At 51.9% G+C, this 18423-nt stretch overlaps 1 protein-coding gene across 1 annotated transcript in view; it reads right to left on the minus strand.

Moving 5' to 3' along the window:
* OAZ2 (ornithine decarboxylase antizyme 2) overlaps positions 1 to 8955 on the minus strand; it is a 71496-nt gene extending 62541 nt beyond the window's left edge. The window contains 1 exon segment of the mRNA XM_059180778.1: positions 8557 to 8955. Within this exon segment, the coding sequence (XP_059036761.1) occupies positions 8557 to 8649 (93 nt within the window). The 5' untranslated portion in view covers positions 8650 to 8955.
* Positions 8956 to 18423: the final 9468 nt, after the last annotated feature.

An 18423-nucleotide genomic window follows, 5' to 3' on the forward strand; every position in this document is an offset into this window, starting at 1 on the left:
CTGACTTGCAGGCAGGCACCGGAACAGGGCCACAGACATGCCTCACACAGAGCAGCTGGGCACGTGTGGCCCCAAACACCCAAGTCCAAACAGAAGCCCAGGCCACCCCATCAGTCAGCACCACCCCCACCAGCCAAACCCTGGGAGTTGATGAAATGCAACCGGTGTTACATCCAGCTTACAGCTTTCCTGACATGAAGATACTAAAGGTCCTGTGGCACCTGAGTGGCTCAGTTAAGCGTCTGCCTTCGATCTCAAGATCCTAAGATTGAGGCCCACATCAGGCTCTGTGCTCAGTGCAGAGTCTGCTTGTCCCTCTCACTCTCCCCCTGCCCGCTTGCTCTCTCTCTCTGTCAAATCAATAAAATCTTAAAAAAAAAAAAAAAAAAGATACTAAAGGTCCTTTCTTTTTCTAAAGATATTGATGTATTTATTTATTTGAAAGAGAGAGAGGGCAAGAGCAAGCAGGGGGACAGAGAGAGACAAGCAGACTCTGCATGAGCACAGAGCCTGATATGTGGCTTCATCTCAAGACCCTGAGACCATGACCTGAGCTGAAAGGGACGGAGCCACTCCAGTGTTCCCTAAAGGTCCTTTCTAAGCTTGCATCAGCCATCATCATTCTTCCTCCAGGGGGAAGAAACACTATTGAGAATGGAGACACCAGAGGACTCGGGCTCAGCCTTCTGCTCAGCAGGCACCTGTTGCTCAGATATGGAAACAAAAGAAAAAGAGCCTCAAACCAACTGTCAGGGAGCCTGGGTAAGGAGCCCCAGCCTGGCCACAAGCCTGGCAGATAGCTTTGTAGCCTTCCTCTGCTGCTTCAACTGTAAAGAGGAAGGATGTACTGGCCTTGAGGTCCTTCACACTCTACCTTGTGAGATACCAGGGACACAGGAGAAGGTGACTGAGTCCTCAGATAAGGCTTGGGTATTGTCCTCCAGCTGCTCAGAGCTTAAGCGACTCCCTTCTGCACGTAAAAAGGCCAAGAAAGTGATGAAAAGGGGGACAGAGATTGAGAGAGTGACAGAGCAGGAAGTCAGCAGCCAGACCCTAGGGGTCTGGAAGGGGTCTCTGCTGGGGCGGTGTTGGGGTTGACAAAAAGAAACCTCAGGGCAGTCCCCCCCATGTAACTCCCTCCCAGAGATCTCTGTGGCCAGGGTTTCTTCTTTAGGGTGTGCATGTAGAAGGCAGGGTGGGGGAAGGGAGCCGCCTGGGTCCCAGGCCGAGGCTTGGCACCAGCAGGTCGCTCTTACCCCTCCCAGGGGAAAGAAGTCCCTCTGAGTGGGGCCACTTGACGAGAGGTGGATGGAATGTGGTGACACGGCCCGCAGATGCAGGACTTATAAGGGCTGAACAAGGACAGAGGGAAAAAGAGCAAGCAGATACAGCCAGACAGTGGATGGGAGTTGAGACACAGGCTCCCAGAAAACCAGTGCTTCCCATGCTCCCTCCAAAGAGCTCTGGGCCACTCAGCTCCGGGGCTAGGACACTGCCCAGCTTCCCTGCACGTAGGACATCTTCGATGCTGTGAAGGACCAGGCTTCAGATGTGCTCTATAGCATTAAGCCTGCCCCTGCTAATTACAGCCCCAAATCACAGGGTTTGGCTCTCAAGACCCCACCTGGGGCCGCACTTTGTGGTTCCCAGGTCTTTTATACCTACCATCTGGCATAGGAACAGGATAGTCCCTGGGTGAAACAGGCAGAGCAGTCGGGCCATTTCACAGATGAAGAACCAGCTCAGGGACTGGCTGCTGGGCCAGCCAGGGGCAGAGCTGGAAGTAAAACCCAAGTCACCTGGGAAGTCGGGCACTTGCCCTACAACCTGCCATGTGTCTCAGAGTCCAGACTGTGTAGGTATGGGCTCAGGGGAAGCAAACTGGGGTGGTAAGAAATTCTCTAAAGGGTGGGGCAGGGCCAGGTACCAATGGAGTCTTAAATAATAAGGCTTATGACCTCAGGCTACAAGCCACTTCTAGCCCCAGGAACAGAAAGTACAACATCTCAGGGACAGACCTGGTCACAAAGCCTGTTTTGAGTACAGCCTACATCTCATTTATAGGAAAGCAGACCAAACCACCTGAACTGCATGGTGCAGACTCAGTGCACCAGGGGATTGTTTTCCATTTGGTTCTAGACACTGCCAGGGGCCGAGGCAACTCAAGTGGCAGGGTCACAGGGTCCCCAGCACAGAGGATGGTGAGGGTAGGCTTCCTTCCCTCCTGTGCCACCCACCTCCGCTGTCCCTCCTAAGGCTGTGTGGTCAGCCAACACAGATCTATTGCTCGTTCCTGTCCCTGGCAAGAGTCACAGCTGTCACCACTGCCACGCACCAAAGTGTATTTCCCGGAGAACCTTATATCCCTCCCCCAGCTCCAAAACCAGTACCTCCAACCCTTAAACCACTTGACGTTATTTCACTGTGAACACAGAGTACCAAGCCTACCACACCTGCCCACTTACCTGAAGGAAGCAGATGAAGCCTGGTAAGAGAGGGTTCCTAACACAATGCTTCTGTTGGGAGGGAATCTGTTTGGGAACGGAAGCTGCTTCAAGGGTCTGCATTTTGGATTGCAGCTCCCGGGTCACACACATCTCCAGCAGTGCCTGGATATAGCCACCACCACACATTAAGAATGAGGGCCAGTCGGGCGCCTGGGTGGCTCAGTGGGTTAAGCCGCTGCCTTCGGCTCAGGTCATGATCTCAGGGTCCTGGGATGGAGTCCCGCATTGGGCTCTCTGCTTGGCAGGGAGCCTGCTTCCTCCTCTCTCTCTCTCTGCCTGCCTCTCTGCCTACTTGTGATCTCTCTCTGTCAAATAAATAAATAAAATCTTAAAAAAAAAAAAAAAAAAGAATGAGGGCCAGTCTGGGCAAAAGTCCTTCCAAGTCTTCATTTCAACAAATGTTCTCAAAAAAGGGTCCAGGTCCTATTCCAGTTACCTCTCCTGACACCCCCTCTACCAGTAAAAGCCCAAGACCCATTTGGGAAGGGAGAGGGTAGCAAACCACAAAAGGGAGCTAGGTAATCCAGACACTCATCCCACAGACTCGTCTAGGTCAGGCCCTACCCTTTCTTCCCAGGAGTCCCAGGCCTGTTCCGAACTATACAGGCAGCCTTGATGACTTGTGACAGCCAAGAGCCTCTGCTCAGTGGGCCATAAAAGACTAAAGGCCATGGCAGACAGGCCTAGACAGACCCGCCCATACCCACAGCCCCTGCTATCCTCCAGAGGCCCCCAGCACAGACGCATCCACCAGCGGACTCTTCAGGAAGGTCTGATTCTTCTGTCAGCCGTGGCACATCTCAGAGGAATCCACATTTTTTCCATCCAAGGATACAACAGGGGAAGCAGCAGAAAGAGGGAGGCCATGCTGTCTCTGGGCAGGGAGTAGATGGGGTTCCAGCACACAGAGCTTTGTGGGGTATCTATAGTTCCCACCTCACAGCAACACGGTTTCTGAAGTATAGGGATGGGCTCTGCCCTCCTGCCTCATGGCTTTGCCAGAGGTGTGAGCACGCCTCTGAGGCAGCCATCGTCAGGGGACAGCAGAGAAACAAGCAAGTTACCAGATGTCACTGCCACCCAAAACCAAAGCTCAGCAGAGTCTGAGAGCCACAGACCAGGAGCCCAGCCCTCAGGGCAGGTAGGATGGACTCCTCTTGCTCTCAGGACTGTCTGGAGGCCCAACAGGATAAGTGAGTGGAGAGCACGAGAGCAAAAAGCAAGGCATCCCACACTTCATGTCTTGACTCCACTTTGAGTACTCCTCAGCCCCTCTCTGGAGATGGGGATGAGAAGAAATCAAAAGGTCCAAATGCTGAATGGGATTGAGAAGCTGGTTCTTATTGGGATAAGCTAGACAGGCTGCCCATGTGCAGGAAAAGAAGAGATAAGGCACCTCAACAGAATGATGCCCGCCCCCTCCCCCACAAAATGACAGTCACTTTAGAGTGGGTACCATTTCTTCAATTAAGATGCCCAAAGCAGCAGGGTACCAAGGTGGGCTGGGGGCAGGGGTAGGGGTGGGAATGAAAGCAGTAAGCCCCAGGACAGGCAACAAGGGGGTGTACTACCATGGAGGCTGAATAATAAAACGGGCTTGGTCTGCTTTTATCATCCCGTGATAGCAATTCTCAACAATACCTGTGATAAAAGGCTCCTCTCCCAAGGGCTGCCAGCTCCCATCACCCAGTCCTCAGATGCCTGAGCCCAATGGGAACTAGCCTGCAGCAACATTACCCAAAGCTCGGGCCTCAAAAACTTTAGTTGAAGGACTTTACTCCCCAAGCCCCCAACCCTCACCAAAAACCCTAATGTAAAACGGAACAGCAGGTATAGCGTGTGGTTAAGGGCAAATTCTGGGTTCAAATCCCAAATTATCTACTTACTAGCTACGTGATAGTTTTAAAAGATGTTATTTAATTGAGAGAATGCACGCACACATACACACACACAAGCTGGGGGCGGGGGGCAGGGAGCAGAGGGAGAAGGAGAGAATCCCGAGGACTCCATGCCAAGCACGGAGGCTGACATGGCACTTGATCTGAGGACCCTGAGATCATGACCTGAGCTGGACACCCAGCCAACTGAGCCACCCAGGGCCCCTACCTGAAAGTTATTTAAACTTTTGGTCTCAGATTCCTCATTCATAACGTGGTGATGACAATAAAGTAAAGCAATTCACAGAGCTGTTGTGAAAGTTCAAGGAGGTAAAATGGTCAGGTATTTAGAATAACGCCCGGCACGAAAGCTGGGCATGCTCACTAATACCAGGACAGCCTCTCTATTACTATTTGAGCAGAGAGGTCACATCCACAACAACCCCAGCCTATAGAATCTGCCTGAGCCTATCTGCCGGGGCTCTGTCTCCAGGTAAACGCCCAGAACAGAGGCCTGCCTTCACTCATACAAACAAACAAATAATAAAAAGCTTACAGATAGAGCACCAAGATGTCCTGGATTCTGTCAAAGATTTCTGATGGCAGAGAAAAAGGGAAGTGGCTGAGTCACATGCTGGACCCCAGAATTCCTTCACCTTCATCTAGAGTGCTAACCCTGGCCCATCCTGCCAGGGACGTGGCTGGCTCCTCAGAGACCTCTAGAGGACACAGGACAGACCAAGGGGTGCCAGGCCTGCAAGCAGCCACACTGGCCTGGATCCATTGGATGCAACAGACCAGCAAAGATGGAGTGGGAGGACAGGAGAGGCCAAGACCCTCAGGTTAAGCTGTCGCCTCTTTGGCTGCCTTTCTACAGTTTACCATTAGGCTGGCAAAAAAATTTCTTTAACTCTTAGAAACTTGAACTCCTTCCACCCCAAGATTCCAAATACTACGCTCCCTTCAGCTCTGCCACCCCCCCACACAGTGAATAATTACTTAACTTAGTTTCATCATGTATTATGAAAGTCTCCTTTTTCAAAATAGAATGCTTTCAAACCACAAGTACCCCTCCCCAGAAACACTGTAACGCTCTAGCCAGCCCTACAGAATCACTAAGGCATGCTTTGGTCTGGGGTTCCAAAGCATCAGAGGCAAGCCTGCCCTGTGCTACAGTCTCACCGTACTTTCTGGAGCTCCCAGCACCAGCCATGACCCACCTGGGTTAAGGCATAGCCTCCAGATCAAAAGGGACACTTAGCTCTTCCCCTGCGGACCTTCTCCTTAATTCATCGCCATCCTCCTTAGCTTTCAAAAAGTACCATAGCTTCTAACACATCTCCTTTCCAAGTGGCAGAAAAAGGCCCATTTCCCCCCAGCCCTGCGTGATCTTGGACTCTTCATAATGTGGCCCCCAGGACGGCTGCAGCCTAGCAAACACCAGGTACTCCTGCGGTTCCACAATCTACCTCTCCCTCTGACATCTGCTATGTGCTCTTCTTGGAACACTTTCTGACCAGCACAGGCTTCCCAACCTCCTAACCTGGCCACATCTCAGGAAGGGCTGATCTCTACCTTCTCAGGGGCACCACTGCATCACTTGCTGATATCCCTTATATTACCTACTGTTGCATTTAACCTCCATCCCCTCCTCCTTCTTACCTTCTAGTCTGTGACCTTGAACCTGTAATGCTGCTCCCTGAACCAGTAAAGGAACCTAATGCCTGTGATAGGGATAAAGCCCCCAGCCATAAGGTGGTCAAGCAGGAAAAGTCAAGGCTACACAAAGGAGCAGCCCTACTGATACCCCCTTCTGGAACCATGACAACAAACCCCTTTCTCCAGCCACCTAACACCTTTAGGAATTGAGGTCTTCTGGTGGGCAAGAAGGATTCCTTGGTTTTCCAAGCTTGCTTTACCTAATCTCTGAGAGCCAGCCTGGCTCAGCCATGAGAGTAAACTACCCCAGCTAACAGAGATTCCCCAGATGGTGGCTCCTGGGGGGATGCAGAAATGACTGCCAAGGGGGAAGCTAAGCTAAAGGGAAGGAATTCAGTTCCAGCTCAAACCACCAATTCAACAAGGAACCTCAGCAGAAGAGCTCTTGGTCCAGAAGTCTAATGAGAGGGGGCTCATCCTTGCACTTAACCTGACCAGAGCAGACACTAGAATCCAGGAGATTCCCAGAACTTTAATTTTAGAACTCTGTTACATACAAGCCTGTGCCCCTCCATCAGCACCAGGTGCGCTGATTCCCTTAACCACTACGGTGCTGTGACCCACCTCTGCCCCTAAGGAGGAGTCACAGGGATTCCACTTCTTGAAGATTCTGCCTTCTCTCTCAGAAAAAGCACTTAGAAAAAAGTGACCAATACTTCACATGCTTTCTCTAAGAACTTAGCTTGGCCACAAGGTTCACCCATCCCACTTCAAAGGGGGTAGGTCTGAGGGTCAGCCCAGCCTCTTGAGTGAACCCCCTGCTGAAGTCAACCATCTAGCACTAGTGGCCTTCTGGGTCTTTGCCCAGCTTCACAAGAGGCCAAGCAGAGATCCCATATACACCAGCAACCCTGTCACCCTCCCCTCAACTCTCAGGAGAGATTCTGAACAACCAGGTACAGTTAGGATGGGGTTAAGGTTCCCACCAGTGCCATGGGCCTGTCAGCATGTCAAGGTCCGAGGAAGACAAGGACTTCAGGAGCCAACCCCCATCCCTTGCACTGGAGCCCACACAACCCCAGCGGACAAATGTCAGGCCCTCCCTTGTCATCCTTCTGTGTGAAGTTATATATTTCCCACCCCTTCGCCCAAAAAAGTGAGATCTAGACCTAGATTCTCAAGATGCCATGCCATTGGTGGACTCGGACTAGCAGCAACCCTCTGAATTACTAAGAGTGGGTGCCGGTGGTGTGACCCTCCCACCATCCCTCCCACAGTGAGGAGCCCAGCCCAGCAATGGGCCACCGCCGCCATTCTGCACCACACCTACAGCACGGCCCGCCGGCACCACGGCCACTGCACTGGAGGGAGGCAGCAGCACCGGCCCCCATCAGGGGCTCTGCGGTTACTATCCTCAGACCAAGGGGAAAGGAGCTCAGGGTGGATAACTGGCCCTTGGTTTCCTGGGCAAGGGCTTTCCAGGGCCCGGCAGGAAGGGTCTCTCAGCCCTGGAGTGACAGAGCTTGCCAGAGGCCCTTGGGAGACAACTGCAAAGCCTGCCCCTTCCACACCACTTTTTGTCTCAGCCGGCCCAGGTCCTGGTCTCCATTCGCTGCCCACAGCTCTCAGGCTTATATCCACCACCTCACACCCCACCCCACCCCGCCCACAAACACCCTCCCCGATTTGGCCATCCCATTAACCACCCAGCTACTGCTGATTCCACGAAGCCGCCTCACAAGCCCTCCTCTTAGCACATGTCCGGTGGTCAAGATAATGTCGCCTCTCCTTGCAGAATCCCACCCAGGCCAGCTCTGGGGTCCTGGATTGATTGCCTGCCGGGTCAAAACCGAAGGGAGGAGAACCGGGAAAGAAGTATCTTCAGGCATCTCTTTCTCAACTCTCACTAACCACCCGCCGACCTCTTTGCCAAAGCCCAAGTTCTGGGGCTGCAAGGAAAGTCCGTCCACCCCCCCGTGACTACAGCTCAGTTGTAGTGAACCAAAGCGCGGGGCGGCCGGCCCGGGACTCCAAGGTCACGGGGAGGGGTCAGGGTGGAAAGTGTAAGGCAGTGAGGGTGCCGCCCGCCCGCGGTCCTAATCCCGTTTAGTTCCTTCCAGCGGAGGCGGGAGTCCCGGCCTTACCCGAGGAGCGCCTCGGAAGGCTGTAGCGGGCCGTTCCGAGAGTGGAGAACAAGAGACGCGCGGGCAGCGGGCATGGGGCAGGCAACGCGCCGCTCGCCCACCACGGGACGCACGGACGGCGGCAGGCGCGCGGCCCGCCCCGAGCTCGGGAGGGCGGGGAGACAATGCCCGCCCGGCGGGGCAGTCCAGGCCGCGCGCCCCCGCCCGCCGGACACGGGCTGCTCCTCCCTGACCGAAGGGCAGCGGCGGGAAGGCGCCCGGAGCGCTTGCCAGACCGGCCCCGCGCGGCGCGGGAGGCCCAGCGCGCCCTTTCCCCCGCCCACCTCCGCGTGCACTTCACCCCGACAAGTCCCGGGGCCGCAGACCCACCTCCTCCTCCAGAGTGCCGCCGGAGCCCGTGCCGGTGCCCGTGCCGGTGCCGGTGCTGGTGCTGTGCTCGCTGTCCGGCTTCAGGTTGCTCATGGTGCGGGGGGTGAGGTGGGGGTGGCGAGGGGAAGGGAACGCTGAGGGCGAGCGCGGCGCCCGGCCCCGGCGAGGAGGTGGGAAGGGGCGCGGTGAGCGGTGCGCTCCGGGAGTGCCGGGCGGGGTGGCGGTGGGGGGCGCGCGGGGCGGTGAGAGGGGCAGCCGCCGCGTCGGGCTGGGGTCACATCAAGTTTGGCGGGTGCGGGAGGTGGGGAGGGGGGTGCGGCGGGGGGGGCACTCGGAACCGGAGCCGAGCCCGAGCGGCCGCCGCCTCCGCCTTTTCACTGCGACCGGCGAGTGCGCCCGCGGCGGCGGCGGCGGCTGCGGCGGGGGGCGGGCGCCGGGGGAGGGGGCGGGCGCCGGGCGGGGGCGGGGGGCGGGGGCCGGAACCGGCCTCAGCTGGGGCCCGGCCAGCCCCCTCCCCCGCCCTCCTCGCGGTCTCCGGGGGAACGCGCAGCCAATCCTCGCCGCCCACTGAGGGCTAGCCCCGGCCGGGGCTGCAGCGCGCCAGCCTCCGGCAAGGCTTTTCCCCTCTCCCTCGTCGTCTCTTACCCTCTCTTTCCTTTCCCCTTACCCTACTGTGACAAGTTTTTAAAGTTTGATGAACTCGCCCAGTGAACTTTCTTAAAGGGTCCGTGCGCTCCGTGCTGTCCCAGCCCGCGGGAGGTGGAGCTGCGTGCCAGGCACCCGCGCTCGCTTGTCCCCAGCTATCCGTGGCCCGCCGGCCCCACGCGAGAGGCGCCCGAAGCGAGGCTCCTGGGTCGTCGCGGAGGAAAAGCTCCCCTCGTACCCTGACTGGGGGTTACAGAGTGTCCCGCGCACTCATTTCACCCCCAAGTCCAGCCTCTCAGCCCCCGGCCATGCTTCTGCCTTCCCCGAGCGCAGGACTGTTGGGGGTTGGGTTCTGAGGGTGATGGCGGTCGGGAGCCCGACACCTGGGGTTTGGCTCTGACTGGCCGCTGTTTTGCTGCGTGACCTTGAGGAAATCACTTCCCCTCTCTGGCTTCAGGCTTCCAGCCCAGAGGGTGGGACTTAGATCTCAAACTCCCTTCCCGCTCCTAGTCACTGAATAAGGACTCTGGGCGGGGAGACAAGTTTTTGGGACCCGAATGGTTATTAGCCTCGGGAGGGGATACCTTGAATGAGCAAGATTCCATTCAATGCCTCCTTCCCCCCAACCCCCACCTCCGCCTTGGGGTCCTCTCCTCCCTCAGCTTAAATACCGCCCCCCCCCCCCACACACACACCTTTTCCCCTCCTCCTATTCAGAGCTCGAGGGCGGGGGGGGGGAGGGGAGAGCAGCCTTTGGGCGGGACGGTGGTGACCCCCTCCGCGGGACTCCAGCGCGCGGTCCGCAGGCTCGTTTGCCTCTGGTTTGAGAACCCGCGCGGACTTGGCCAGACCCTGCCACCACCTTGTAAAACTCCGTGCCCCGCTCGGGTCGCGCTTGAGATGGCAGCGGCCCCGAGCTGACCCGGGGGGAGGTCCTCGAGGACTGGGCGCTCCCAGTCACCACCCCCCGCCTGGAAGTTCCAGCCGCACCCCAGGGGATCCCGGCCAGAGGTCCCGTGTGGAATTGGGAAGACACTGCTGAGAGGTTAGGGGAATCCTGTGTGAGCCCGGCGTGGTTCAGGGGTCTCTGGGTGCGATTCTGACTTTCCCCGCCAAACCAGGTCATGGCACCTAGGTTTGAGATTGGAAGTAAGGCACAGTGTTGGTGGAGTGGGGGAAGCTGGGTTCGCAGTGTTGAACCAGTTGGGACCAGTTGGGACCCAGACCTTGGATAAATGACTCAACCTATCTGAGCCTCAATATGCAGACCTCTAAATAGGGCTGGCACCACCATATGGGAGTGTCAAGTGTGGAAGTATATAGTGTCCCTGTGACTTAGTCTCCCCAACAAATTATGATCCCCTTCCTAACCTGCCCTTTCACAGATAAGTAAATTGAGGTCTAGAGATAGGTAATATCTTTCCCAGTGACATATTCTTTCAGTAAACTGCTGAACACCCACTGTGTGCTCGGGACCCACTGTGTGCTGATGTCAAGACCAGGAGCACCCTGGTTTCCCACCGGCCACACTGCCAACACTTGGCTCAGGCCCCATTATGATAGGAACTGCTCCTATAGGAATCAGGCACTCCTGTTAGTGATAGGTGCTTCAATTAACCCAGAGTTTTCTAGGTTCTTTCTGGCACTTCCAGATGGAGCCAGCCTGGTGAACCTGCAGATACCCTGGCCATCCTTCAGACGCCTCATTCCACTGTGGCTCTATTCCCACTCCTAAACCCTCTTCCCTAGAATAGAGCTTCTCATTAGACATGCCTCCAACTTTGGCCCAGCAATATTCTTCCTCAATCCAAATCCTTCCCTCAAGATCCTTTTTCAGCCCCACTTTTTCCAGGAAGAGGACGCGGGGCCAGTTTTCTAAATTCAGGTATCCTATAGAAGTGAGTTTGAATTTTTCAAAGAGGAAGGGATTCTTATCTTGTCCTCAGGTCTTCATTTTATAGATGAGGAAGCTGAGGCCCAAAGAGGTGACAAATGGGGGTGCCTGGCTGGCTCAGTTGGTGTTACATGTGACTCTTGATCTCTGGGTCCTAAGCTTGAGCCCCATGTTGGGTGTAGAGATTTCTTAAAAACACAAAAACAGAGTAGGGTCCACTATTGACCCTCATCACTATTTTTCTGTGACATGAAGCTGATGTTTTTTTTTTTTTTTTTAGATTTTATTTATTTATTTGACAGAGAGAAATCACAAGTAGATGGAGAGGCAGGCAGAGAGAGAGAGAGAGAGAGAGAGGGAAGCAGGCTCCCTGCCGAGCAGAGAGCCAGACGCGGGACTCAATCCCAGGACCCTGAGATCATGACCTGAGCCGAAGGCAGCAGCCCAACCCACTGAGCCACCCAGGCGCCCAGAAGCTGATGATTTTTAAAATAATTTTTATTACTTTTCTGGTGACAATAGCAATACACACTTATTGTTGAATAGTTGAAAGCTATATAATAGTTTAGAAAACAATTTGAAATCTGGAGAGCAACATTTTTAATATTTCCCTCTGGTTTTTTTGTCCGAGCCTATTTTAAAAAACAAAACTGCTAAACAATTTTATTTTTTAAGATTTTATTTATTTATTTATTTGACAGACAGAGATCACAAGTAGGCAGAGAGGAGGAAGCAGGCCCCTTGCCAAGCAGAGAACCCAATGTGGGGCTTGATCCCAGGACCCTGAGATCATGACTTGAGCCAAAGGCAGAGGATTAACCCACTGAGCCACCCAGGCGCCCCCAAAACTGCTAAACAATTTAAATACTCCTTTTCCTCTGAAATTTATCACAAACATTTCTTTTAAGTTATTTATTTATTTATTTTTAAAGTAGGCTCCGGGTGCCTGGGTGGCTCAGTGGGTTAAGTGTCTGACTTTGGCTCAGGCGTGATCTTAATGTCTGCATAGCATCTGGCTCCCTGCTCAGTAGGGAGTCTGCTTCCTCCTCTCCCTTGCCCCTCCCCCTGCTCATGGCTGTCTCTCTCTCTCTCTCAAATAAGTAAAATCTTAAATAAATAAATAAATAAATAAAGTAGGCTTCACACCCAATATGGGGCTCAAACTCATGACCCTGGGGTCAAGAGTGTTATGTTTTACCAAATGAGCCAGCCAGGCACCCCTCTTTGGTCATAATTTTGAATGATTGCTTAACCCGTATTGGGTGTGCCAGAATTTAACTCATTTCTCGTTAGACATTTAAATGATTTCCAGTTTTTTTCTTTTTTGCTTTCTTTTTTTTTTTTTTAAGATTTTTATTTATTTATTTGTCACAGAGAGATTTAGAGCACAAAGTAGGGAGAGAGGCAAGCAGAGCAGGCAGAGGGAGAAGCAGGCTCCCGATGAGCAAGGAGCTTGATGCTGGACTGGATCGCAGGACCCTGGGATCATGACCTAAACCGAAGGCAGATGCTTAGCCAACTGAGCCAGCTACCCAGGTGTCCCTTTCTTTTTGCTTTCATAAGAAACACCTTATATTCAAATTCTTAATGCCTCTGAAAGCTTCGTGTGTGACCAGACCTTAAGCACTTTAGGGGCAACAACTTATTCCTCTATATGTCGATTGTCCTGGGAATGGGAGAATCTCTGACCCCAAGGGAATTTGGAGATCATATAAATGCAAAGCTCCCACCCAACCTGGCATGAGTATCCATCAGTGCCCGGTTGGAGTTGGGGTTGAGGCAGATGGGGCCAAAGAGAGGAGTTTGGGGTGTACCAGTCCGGCAGACTGCCTGGAGGTTGGGAACTAATATCTTTGTCTTACCCAACTGTGACCTAGTAGCCCATCATCTAATAGCCTTTTCAGTGCCCTTCTCTCCCAGTGCTCGGCTCCACATGACCTCTGAAATTCTCACATTTCTGTTCCCTTTGCCTGGAACTACCCCTCTTTCCCAGTTCCCTGATCTTTCTGATTACTCTCAGAGGGCCTCCTCTGTGTCCTCTTGAGCCTGGGAATTCCTTATCTTCCAGTCTTACCTACCAGATGGGAAAATTTCTGACTCTGAGCAGTGCTCACAAGCGCTGCTAAGTGTATTCACTTACCCTCGATTTCTGCAGCCCCCTTGCCTCTAGCAGATAGCTTGATGAGAGATGGGCATTTGCAGTAGTAGGTTTCCATAAGTCTTTATTGAAATGGTACTGGGCCATTCCTGGGGCATCTAGGTTATCTGGTGCCCGCCCCTTTCTCTCTGATTTACTGTAGGTACATACATTATGGTTTGATAGTTCATTCCTGGGATAAGGGAAAGAGCCAGATGTCCTTACTCTTGAGAAACACTGCCTTGGACCTGGCATCCTGAGGGTAGGCCAGGCTACTTCCAAGTAGGCCCCCCATTCTAATTCTACCTCCCCTACTTTCGGGAAAGCCTGTGTGATAGGAAGGCAGCTAGAGAGGGTGACCTTGAGGCCCAAAGGCTAGGATATATTGGAGGTGTTTTTCTTGGCATGTATAGGTTTAAGCTCCACTTGGGTACAAGAGGTCTCAGGAAGAGAAGGAGGCAGGATGCTGGCACTTACAAAATGCCTCCTTCTACTCGGACAGTGAATATGTCTTCTCATCCAATTCTCCCATTGTTCCTGCTATCCCTAGTTATAGATTAGAAAACGGGGGCTCATAAGTATTAAGGGGAACTCACCTAGCTACTGGTGGATGGCATAGGTGGTGGGAAAAGCACCAAGCAGCCCTGTGATGCGATTTTGATCTGGTGACCTTGGAGTTACCAGCTCAGTATCAATCAGTTCATCAGTAAAATGGGGATACTAAGACATAAGTTTGGGGATGTGTTATGTAAGACAAATAACCTCATGGGAAGCTCTTGGGGTTGTGATTATTGCCTGTGGTCCTGCTGCTAGTTTGAAGGTCAAGGTCAGAATGGTGCAGGTCAAGATCAGAGACTGGACCATTTCAGGCCCAAGTTTCTGAGCTCTGTCTTCTTGCCTCCCTTACTCTGGGCCACATAGTAACCTAAATTGCAGGATTGCAGGGTCAAATCCAAGGCAAACTATATTTCCAAAATGCCTATGCCAGAAGACCGAGGTTTGAGTCCAGGTGACCATAGCAACCTGTGTGACCATGAGCAAGTACTTTACTTTCTGAGGCTTTTTTTTTTTTTTTTTCAATGTCTTTACTGGAGGAAAAGAGCAAGAGAGCACAAAGAGAGGGAGCAGCAGAGAGAGAGGGAGAAGCAGGCAGCCTGATGTGGGGCTCCATCCCAGAGTCCTGGGATCATGACCTTAGCTGAATGCAGACACTTAACAGACTGAGCCACCCCAGGTGCCCCAACAATTTGTTTCCACAAAGTAAAACTAGAGATGTCTTTCAGGCTTTCGTGAGTATTATCCAGGCTTTTGGGGGTGCTAAGTGAGATCTGGGCTCTGGAAGTTCTCTGATGGCCTCAAAGCTGTAGGGCAACAAGAGGAGTGATTATAAAATCAGCAAAGGAATAGAACCAAGAACTTCACTTCAAGCCCAAGAGGCAGTATTTCCCCCACTTCCAAAAACAAAACACCAAAAGCTTATTTCTTATATCCCCCTGAAAATTAGGGGAGGACCCTGAGGTCAGGAATGATGCCTTTAAAAAAAAAAAAAAAAAAATCTTTGAATCCTTGGTACCCAGCCCAGGTCCTTGTAGAAGGGAATAATAATTCGGTAATAAACATGGAATGAATGATAGGCTTGAGTGCCATGGAAAAATCCCTGAGAGAAGTATTTTTATACTAACATGTCAACGACTGCATTTCCTCTCCCAAGATGGGAGAGACAATGAGATGCTAAGAACTTGCAAGGAAAGTAGAAGATTAAAAAAACAATGATGGGGCACCCAGGTGGTTCAGTCGATTTAGCATCTGTTTTAAGCTCGGGTCATGATCCCAGGGTCCTGGGATTTAACTTTTTAATTGAGAGGAGGATGTAATGCCAAGCACGGGTGTCAAGCACTGTTATGTGATCCTACACAAAGAATCTCCATTTCACTGATGAGAAAACTGAGGCTCAGATTCCTTTGCTGGGATGGAGCCCAGCATTAGACTCTTGGCTCAGTGGAAAGCTTGCTTCTCCCTCTCCCTCTCTGCCTGGCGCTTCCCCTGCTTGTGCTCTCTCTCTCTGTCAAGTAAATAAAATCTTTTAAAAAATAAAAATTAGGGGTGCCTGGGTGGCTCAGTGGATTCAGCCGCTGCCTTCGGCTTAGGTCATGATCTCAGGGTCCTGGGATCGAGCCCCGCATCGGACTCTCTGCTCGGCGGGGAGTCTGCTTCCCTTCCTCTCTCTCTGCCTGCCTCTCTGCCAACGTGTGATCTCTGTCTGTCAAATAAATAAATAAAAATCTTTTAAAAATAAAATTAAATTAAAAATAAAAATAAAATAAAAAACAACAATCAGGAACCCAAAAGGGTGGCAGGCCAAAAGTTCCTAGGCTGTGCTCTGGGTCTCCCAGCTTACACCCTACCTCTCAGCATCCAGAGCCCCTACCCCACTTGCCAGTTTCTACCCAGCCACTGACCATCTGCCTTCATAGATGGGGAAACTGAGGTTCAGCAGCTGAAATTAACTCACTTGAGGTCCCACAGCATGGTACTGAGTTCATTTCATACTTGCTATTTTTAATCTCAAAAGCAGGTGGCAGATCTTTTCTTACAGAGTCCTCAAATTTTATTCCCCAGGAAGTCTGCTTTAAAAAAAAAAAATAAATAAAAAGTTCTGGCAACAATTAAATGGTACTTGCTAAACTTTTACCAGTTTTGAGCCCTTCCCAGAGAACCGAAGGTCACTGAGAGTGACTCTCTGGGCTACGTCCCTGCCTGTTGCTGGCCTCCCAGAAGCTGGGAGAGGACGGAACCAATGGACCAGAAAAACTCTGCAGAATTGCCTGTCCTGCCCAGGAAGCTGACCCCACTGGGCAGTGTCTGATAAAGACCAAGGAGCTGAAAGTAGGAATGGTTGCACCAGACCAGGGCCCAGTGGGGCAAGTGACAGTTTTGAGGCTCTTCATGGAGTGGAGTAGAGCAGGGCAAGGAAGGAAGATGAGCTGGCATCATCCTCACCACTGAAAGTGGCAGTGAGGCTCCTGTCCCTGCATCTTTGCAATCTTTTTTGTCTTCCCCAAAGCCTGTGTTCATAGGGGAAGGGAGCAGCTGCACTCATTCTCTCTAGGGCCTTAGGGAATCAGAAGGCAGGAGAGGGAGAGGACAATGTCTCACCCAATGGAAGGCTTTCCCCGAAGTGGGTGTTAAGGCATTGCAGATCATAGAATCTGTGTTAGAAGGGACCCTAGAGGTCATCCAAGCCAGTGAACCTCACACTTCACTGCAGGCCAGAACTGCTTTTGGAAAAAGAGTGATGCCTAGGCCCATCTGAAAACAACTACAGCTAAATCTCTGTGGATATATCTTGGGCATCTCCTTGCACTCTCAAAACTAGAACCTGGGACCCAAATCCAGTCATCTGCATCAAAGACTTAAATCTCTACGAAAAGCTAATCCAGCCTCTGCCAGAACTTGGGGAGAAACAACTCCCACTCCCCACCCCAAACTACTCATTGCATTGCTACACCTTCAGCTCTACATACACCAGTGTTGTTATCAGATAATGATTAGTGGTTATTAATATCTGTCAAGTACTTGGCCATTGACCCCTTAGCACAGAGGCTAAGCTTCCAAGTTCTACACTGAGACAGCCCTGGGTACAAATAGGCAGCACTTCACATTTATTTTTGTTACTTTGGGCAAAGTAACAAAGGAATCTGAGCCTCAGTTTTCTCATCAGTGAAATGGAGATACTTTGTGTAGGATCACGTAACAGTGCTTGACACCGTGCTTGGCATTACATCCTCCTCTCAATTAAAAAGTTGTTCCTCTGGGGACACCTGGGTGGCTCAGTCTGTTAAGCATCTGCCTTTGGCTTAGGTCATGATCTCAGGACCCTGGGATTGAGCCCCACATCAGGTTCCCTGCTCTGCTTCTGCCCCCTCCCCCTAATTGAGAGAGAGCAAGAGGGGGGGGAGCCCCGGAATGGCAGACAAAGGGAGAAGCAGGCTCCCCACTGAGCAAGGAGCCCGATGTGGAACTTGATCCCAGGATACTGGGATCCTGACCTGAACCAAAGGCAGACACTTAACCGATTAAGCACCCAGATGTCCCTAAATAAAATCTTAAAAAAAAAAAAAAAAAAGTTATTGCTCCAGGTAAACCCAAATCTCTCTCCCTGTGCGTGCACCCAACTCCTTCATATTTATGGCCCTGGGCTCCATGGCTCCATAAAGCAAACCTATGCTCCCCGTCCTAGGGCAGTCCTTGGTAGACAACAGGCTCCTTTCCTAGCACCTGTCCCCTTGCACCCTGGTTGGTCCCTCTTCTGAGAGGTTTAGCCCTAGAGGTCATGAAATTGTGGGAGAGGGATGGCCTAGCAAGCCAGAACTCCAGCAGTTCCTTGAGCATGTGGGGAATCAGAGCAGCTTAGGGGTGCAGAGAGCAGCGGTCCCAGGAGAAGAAGAGGGTGACTCCTGCACTCTGCTAGCCTAAGGCCACTAACCTATCAAGCACAAGCCTAGGAGTGACACAGCCCTTGGCTTATCCAGCTCTCACAGGTCAATGATCTTTCCTTATTTTACAGCCCAAGTGCAGAGAGGTTAAGTAACCTATACAGCAGTGCACAGCTGAAACTGACAGGCCTGGCATTTGATCTGAGTTCTCCCTGTAGCCCACACCCAGAACTAGAATGGTAAAAAGGAGTGGAATTTGAATTGAAACCTTAAGTCCAAAATGCAGTTTTCCTTAGAAATCATCTAGATAGGGTGTCTGGGTGGCCCAGTGGGTTAAGCCTCTGCCTTTGGCTCAGGTCATGATCTCCCGGTCCTGGGATCAAGTCCCACATCGGGCTCTCTGCTCCTCAGGGAGCCTGCCTGCTTCCTCCTCTCTCTCGCTCTCTACCTGACTCTCTGCCTACTTGTGATCTCTGTCTGTCAAATAAATAAATAAAATCTTTTTAAAAAAGCATCTAGATAAAAATTTACTTATTTCTTACCTAATGATAACCCTTTGCACTGACAGTACGCTCTTTTTTTCCATGAGTATATATACCTTCATGTATTTTTTGTTTTTGCAGAGTGGTATCTGCTCATAATGCTCATGACAAAAGAATATTGAAAACGGTCTTCAGTTCTTAAAAAAGTTAAACATAGAATTACCAGTTGACCCAACAATTAACATTCCTAGATATGTACCCAAAAGAAATGAC

The sequence above is a fragment of the Mustela lutreola genome, chromosome 7, assembly GCF_030435805.1.
Source record: "Mustela lutreola isolate mMusLut2 chromosome 7, mMusLut2.pri, whole genome shotgun sequence".
Classification (NCBI taxonomy): Eukaryota; Metazoa; Chordata; class Mammalia; order Carnivora; family Mustelidae; genus Mustela; species Mustela lutreola.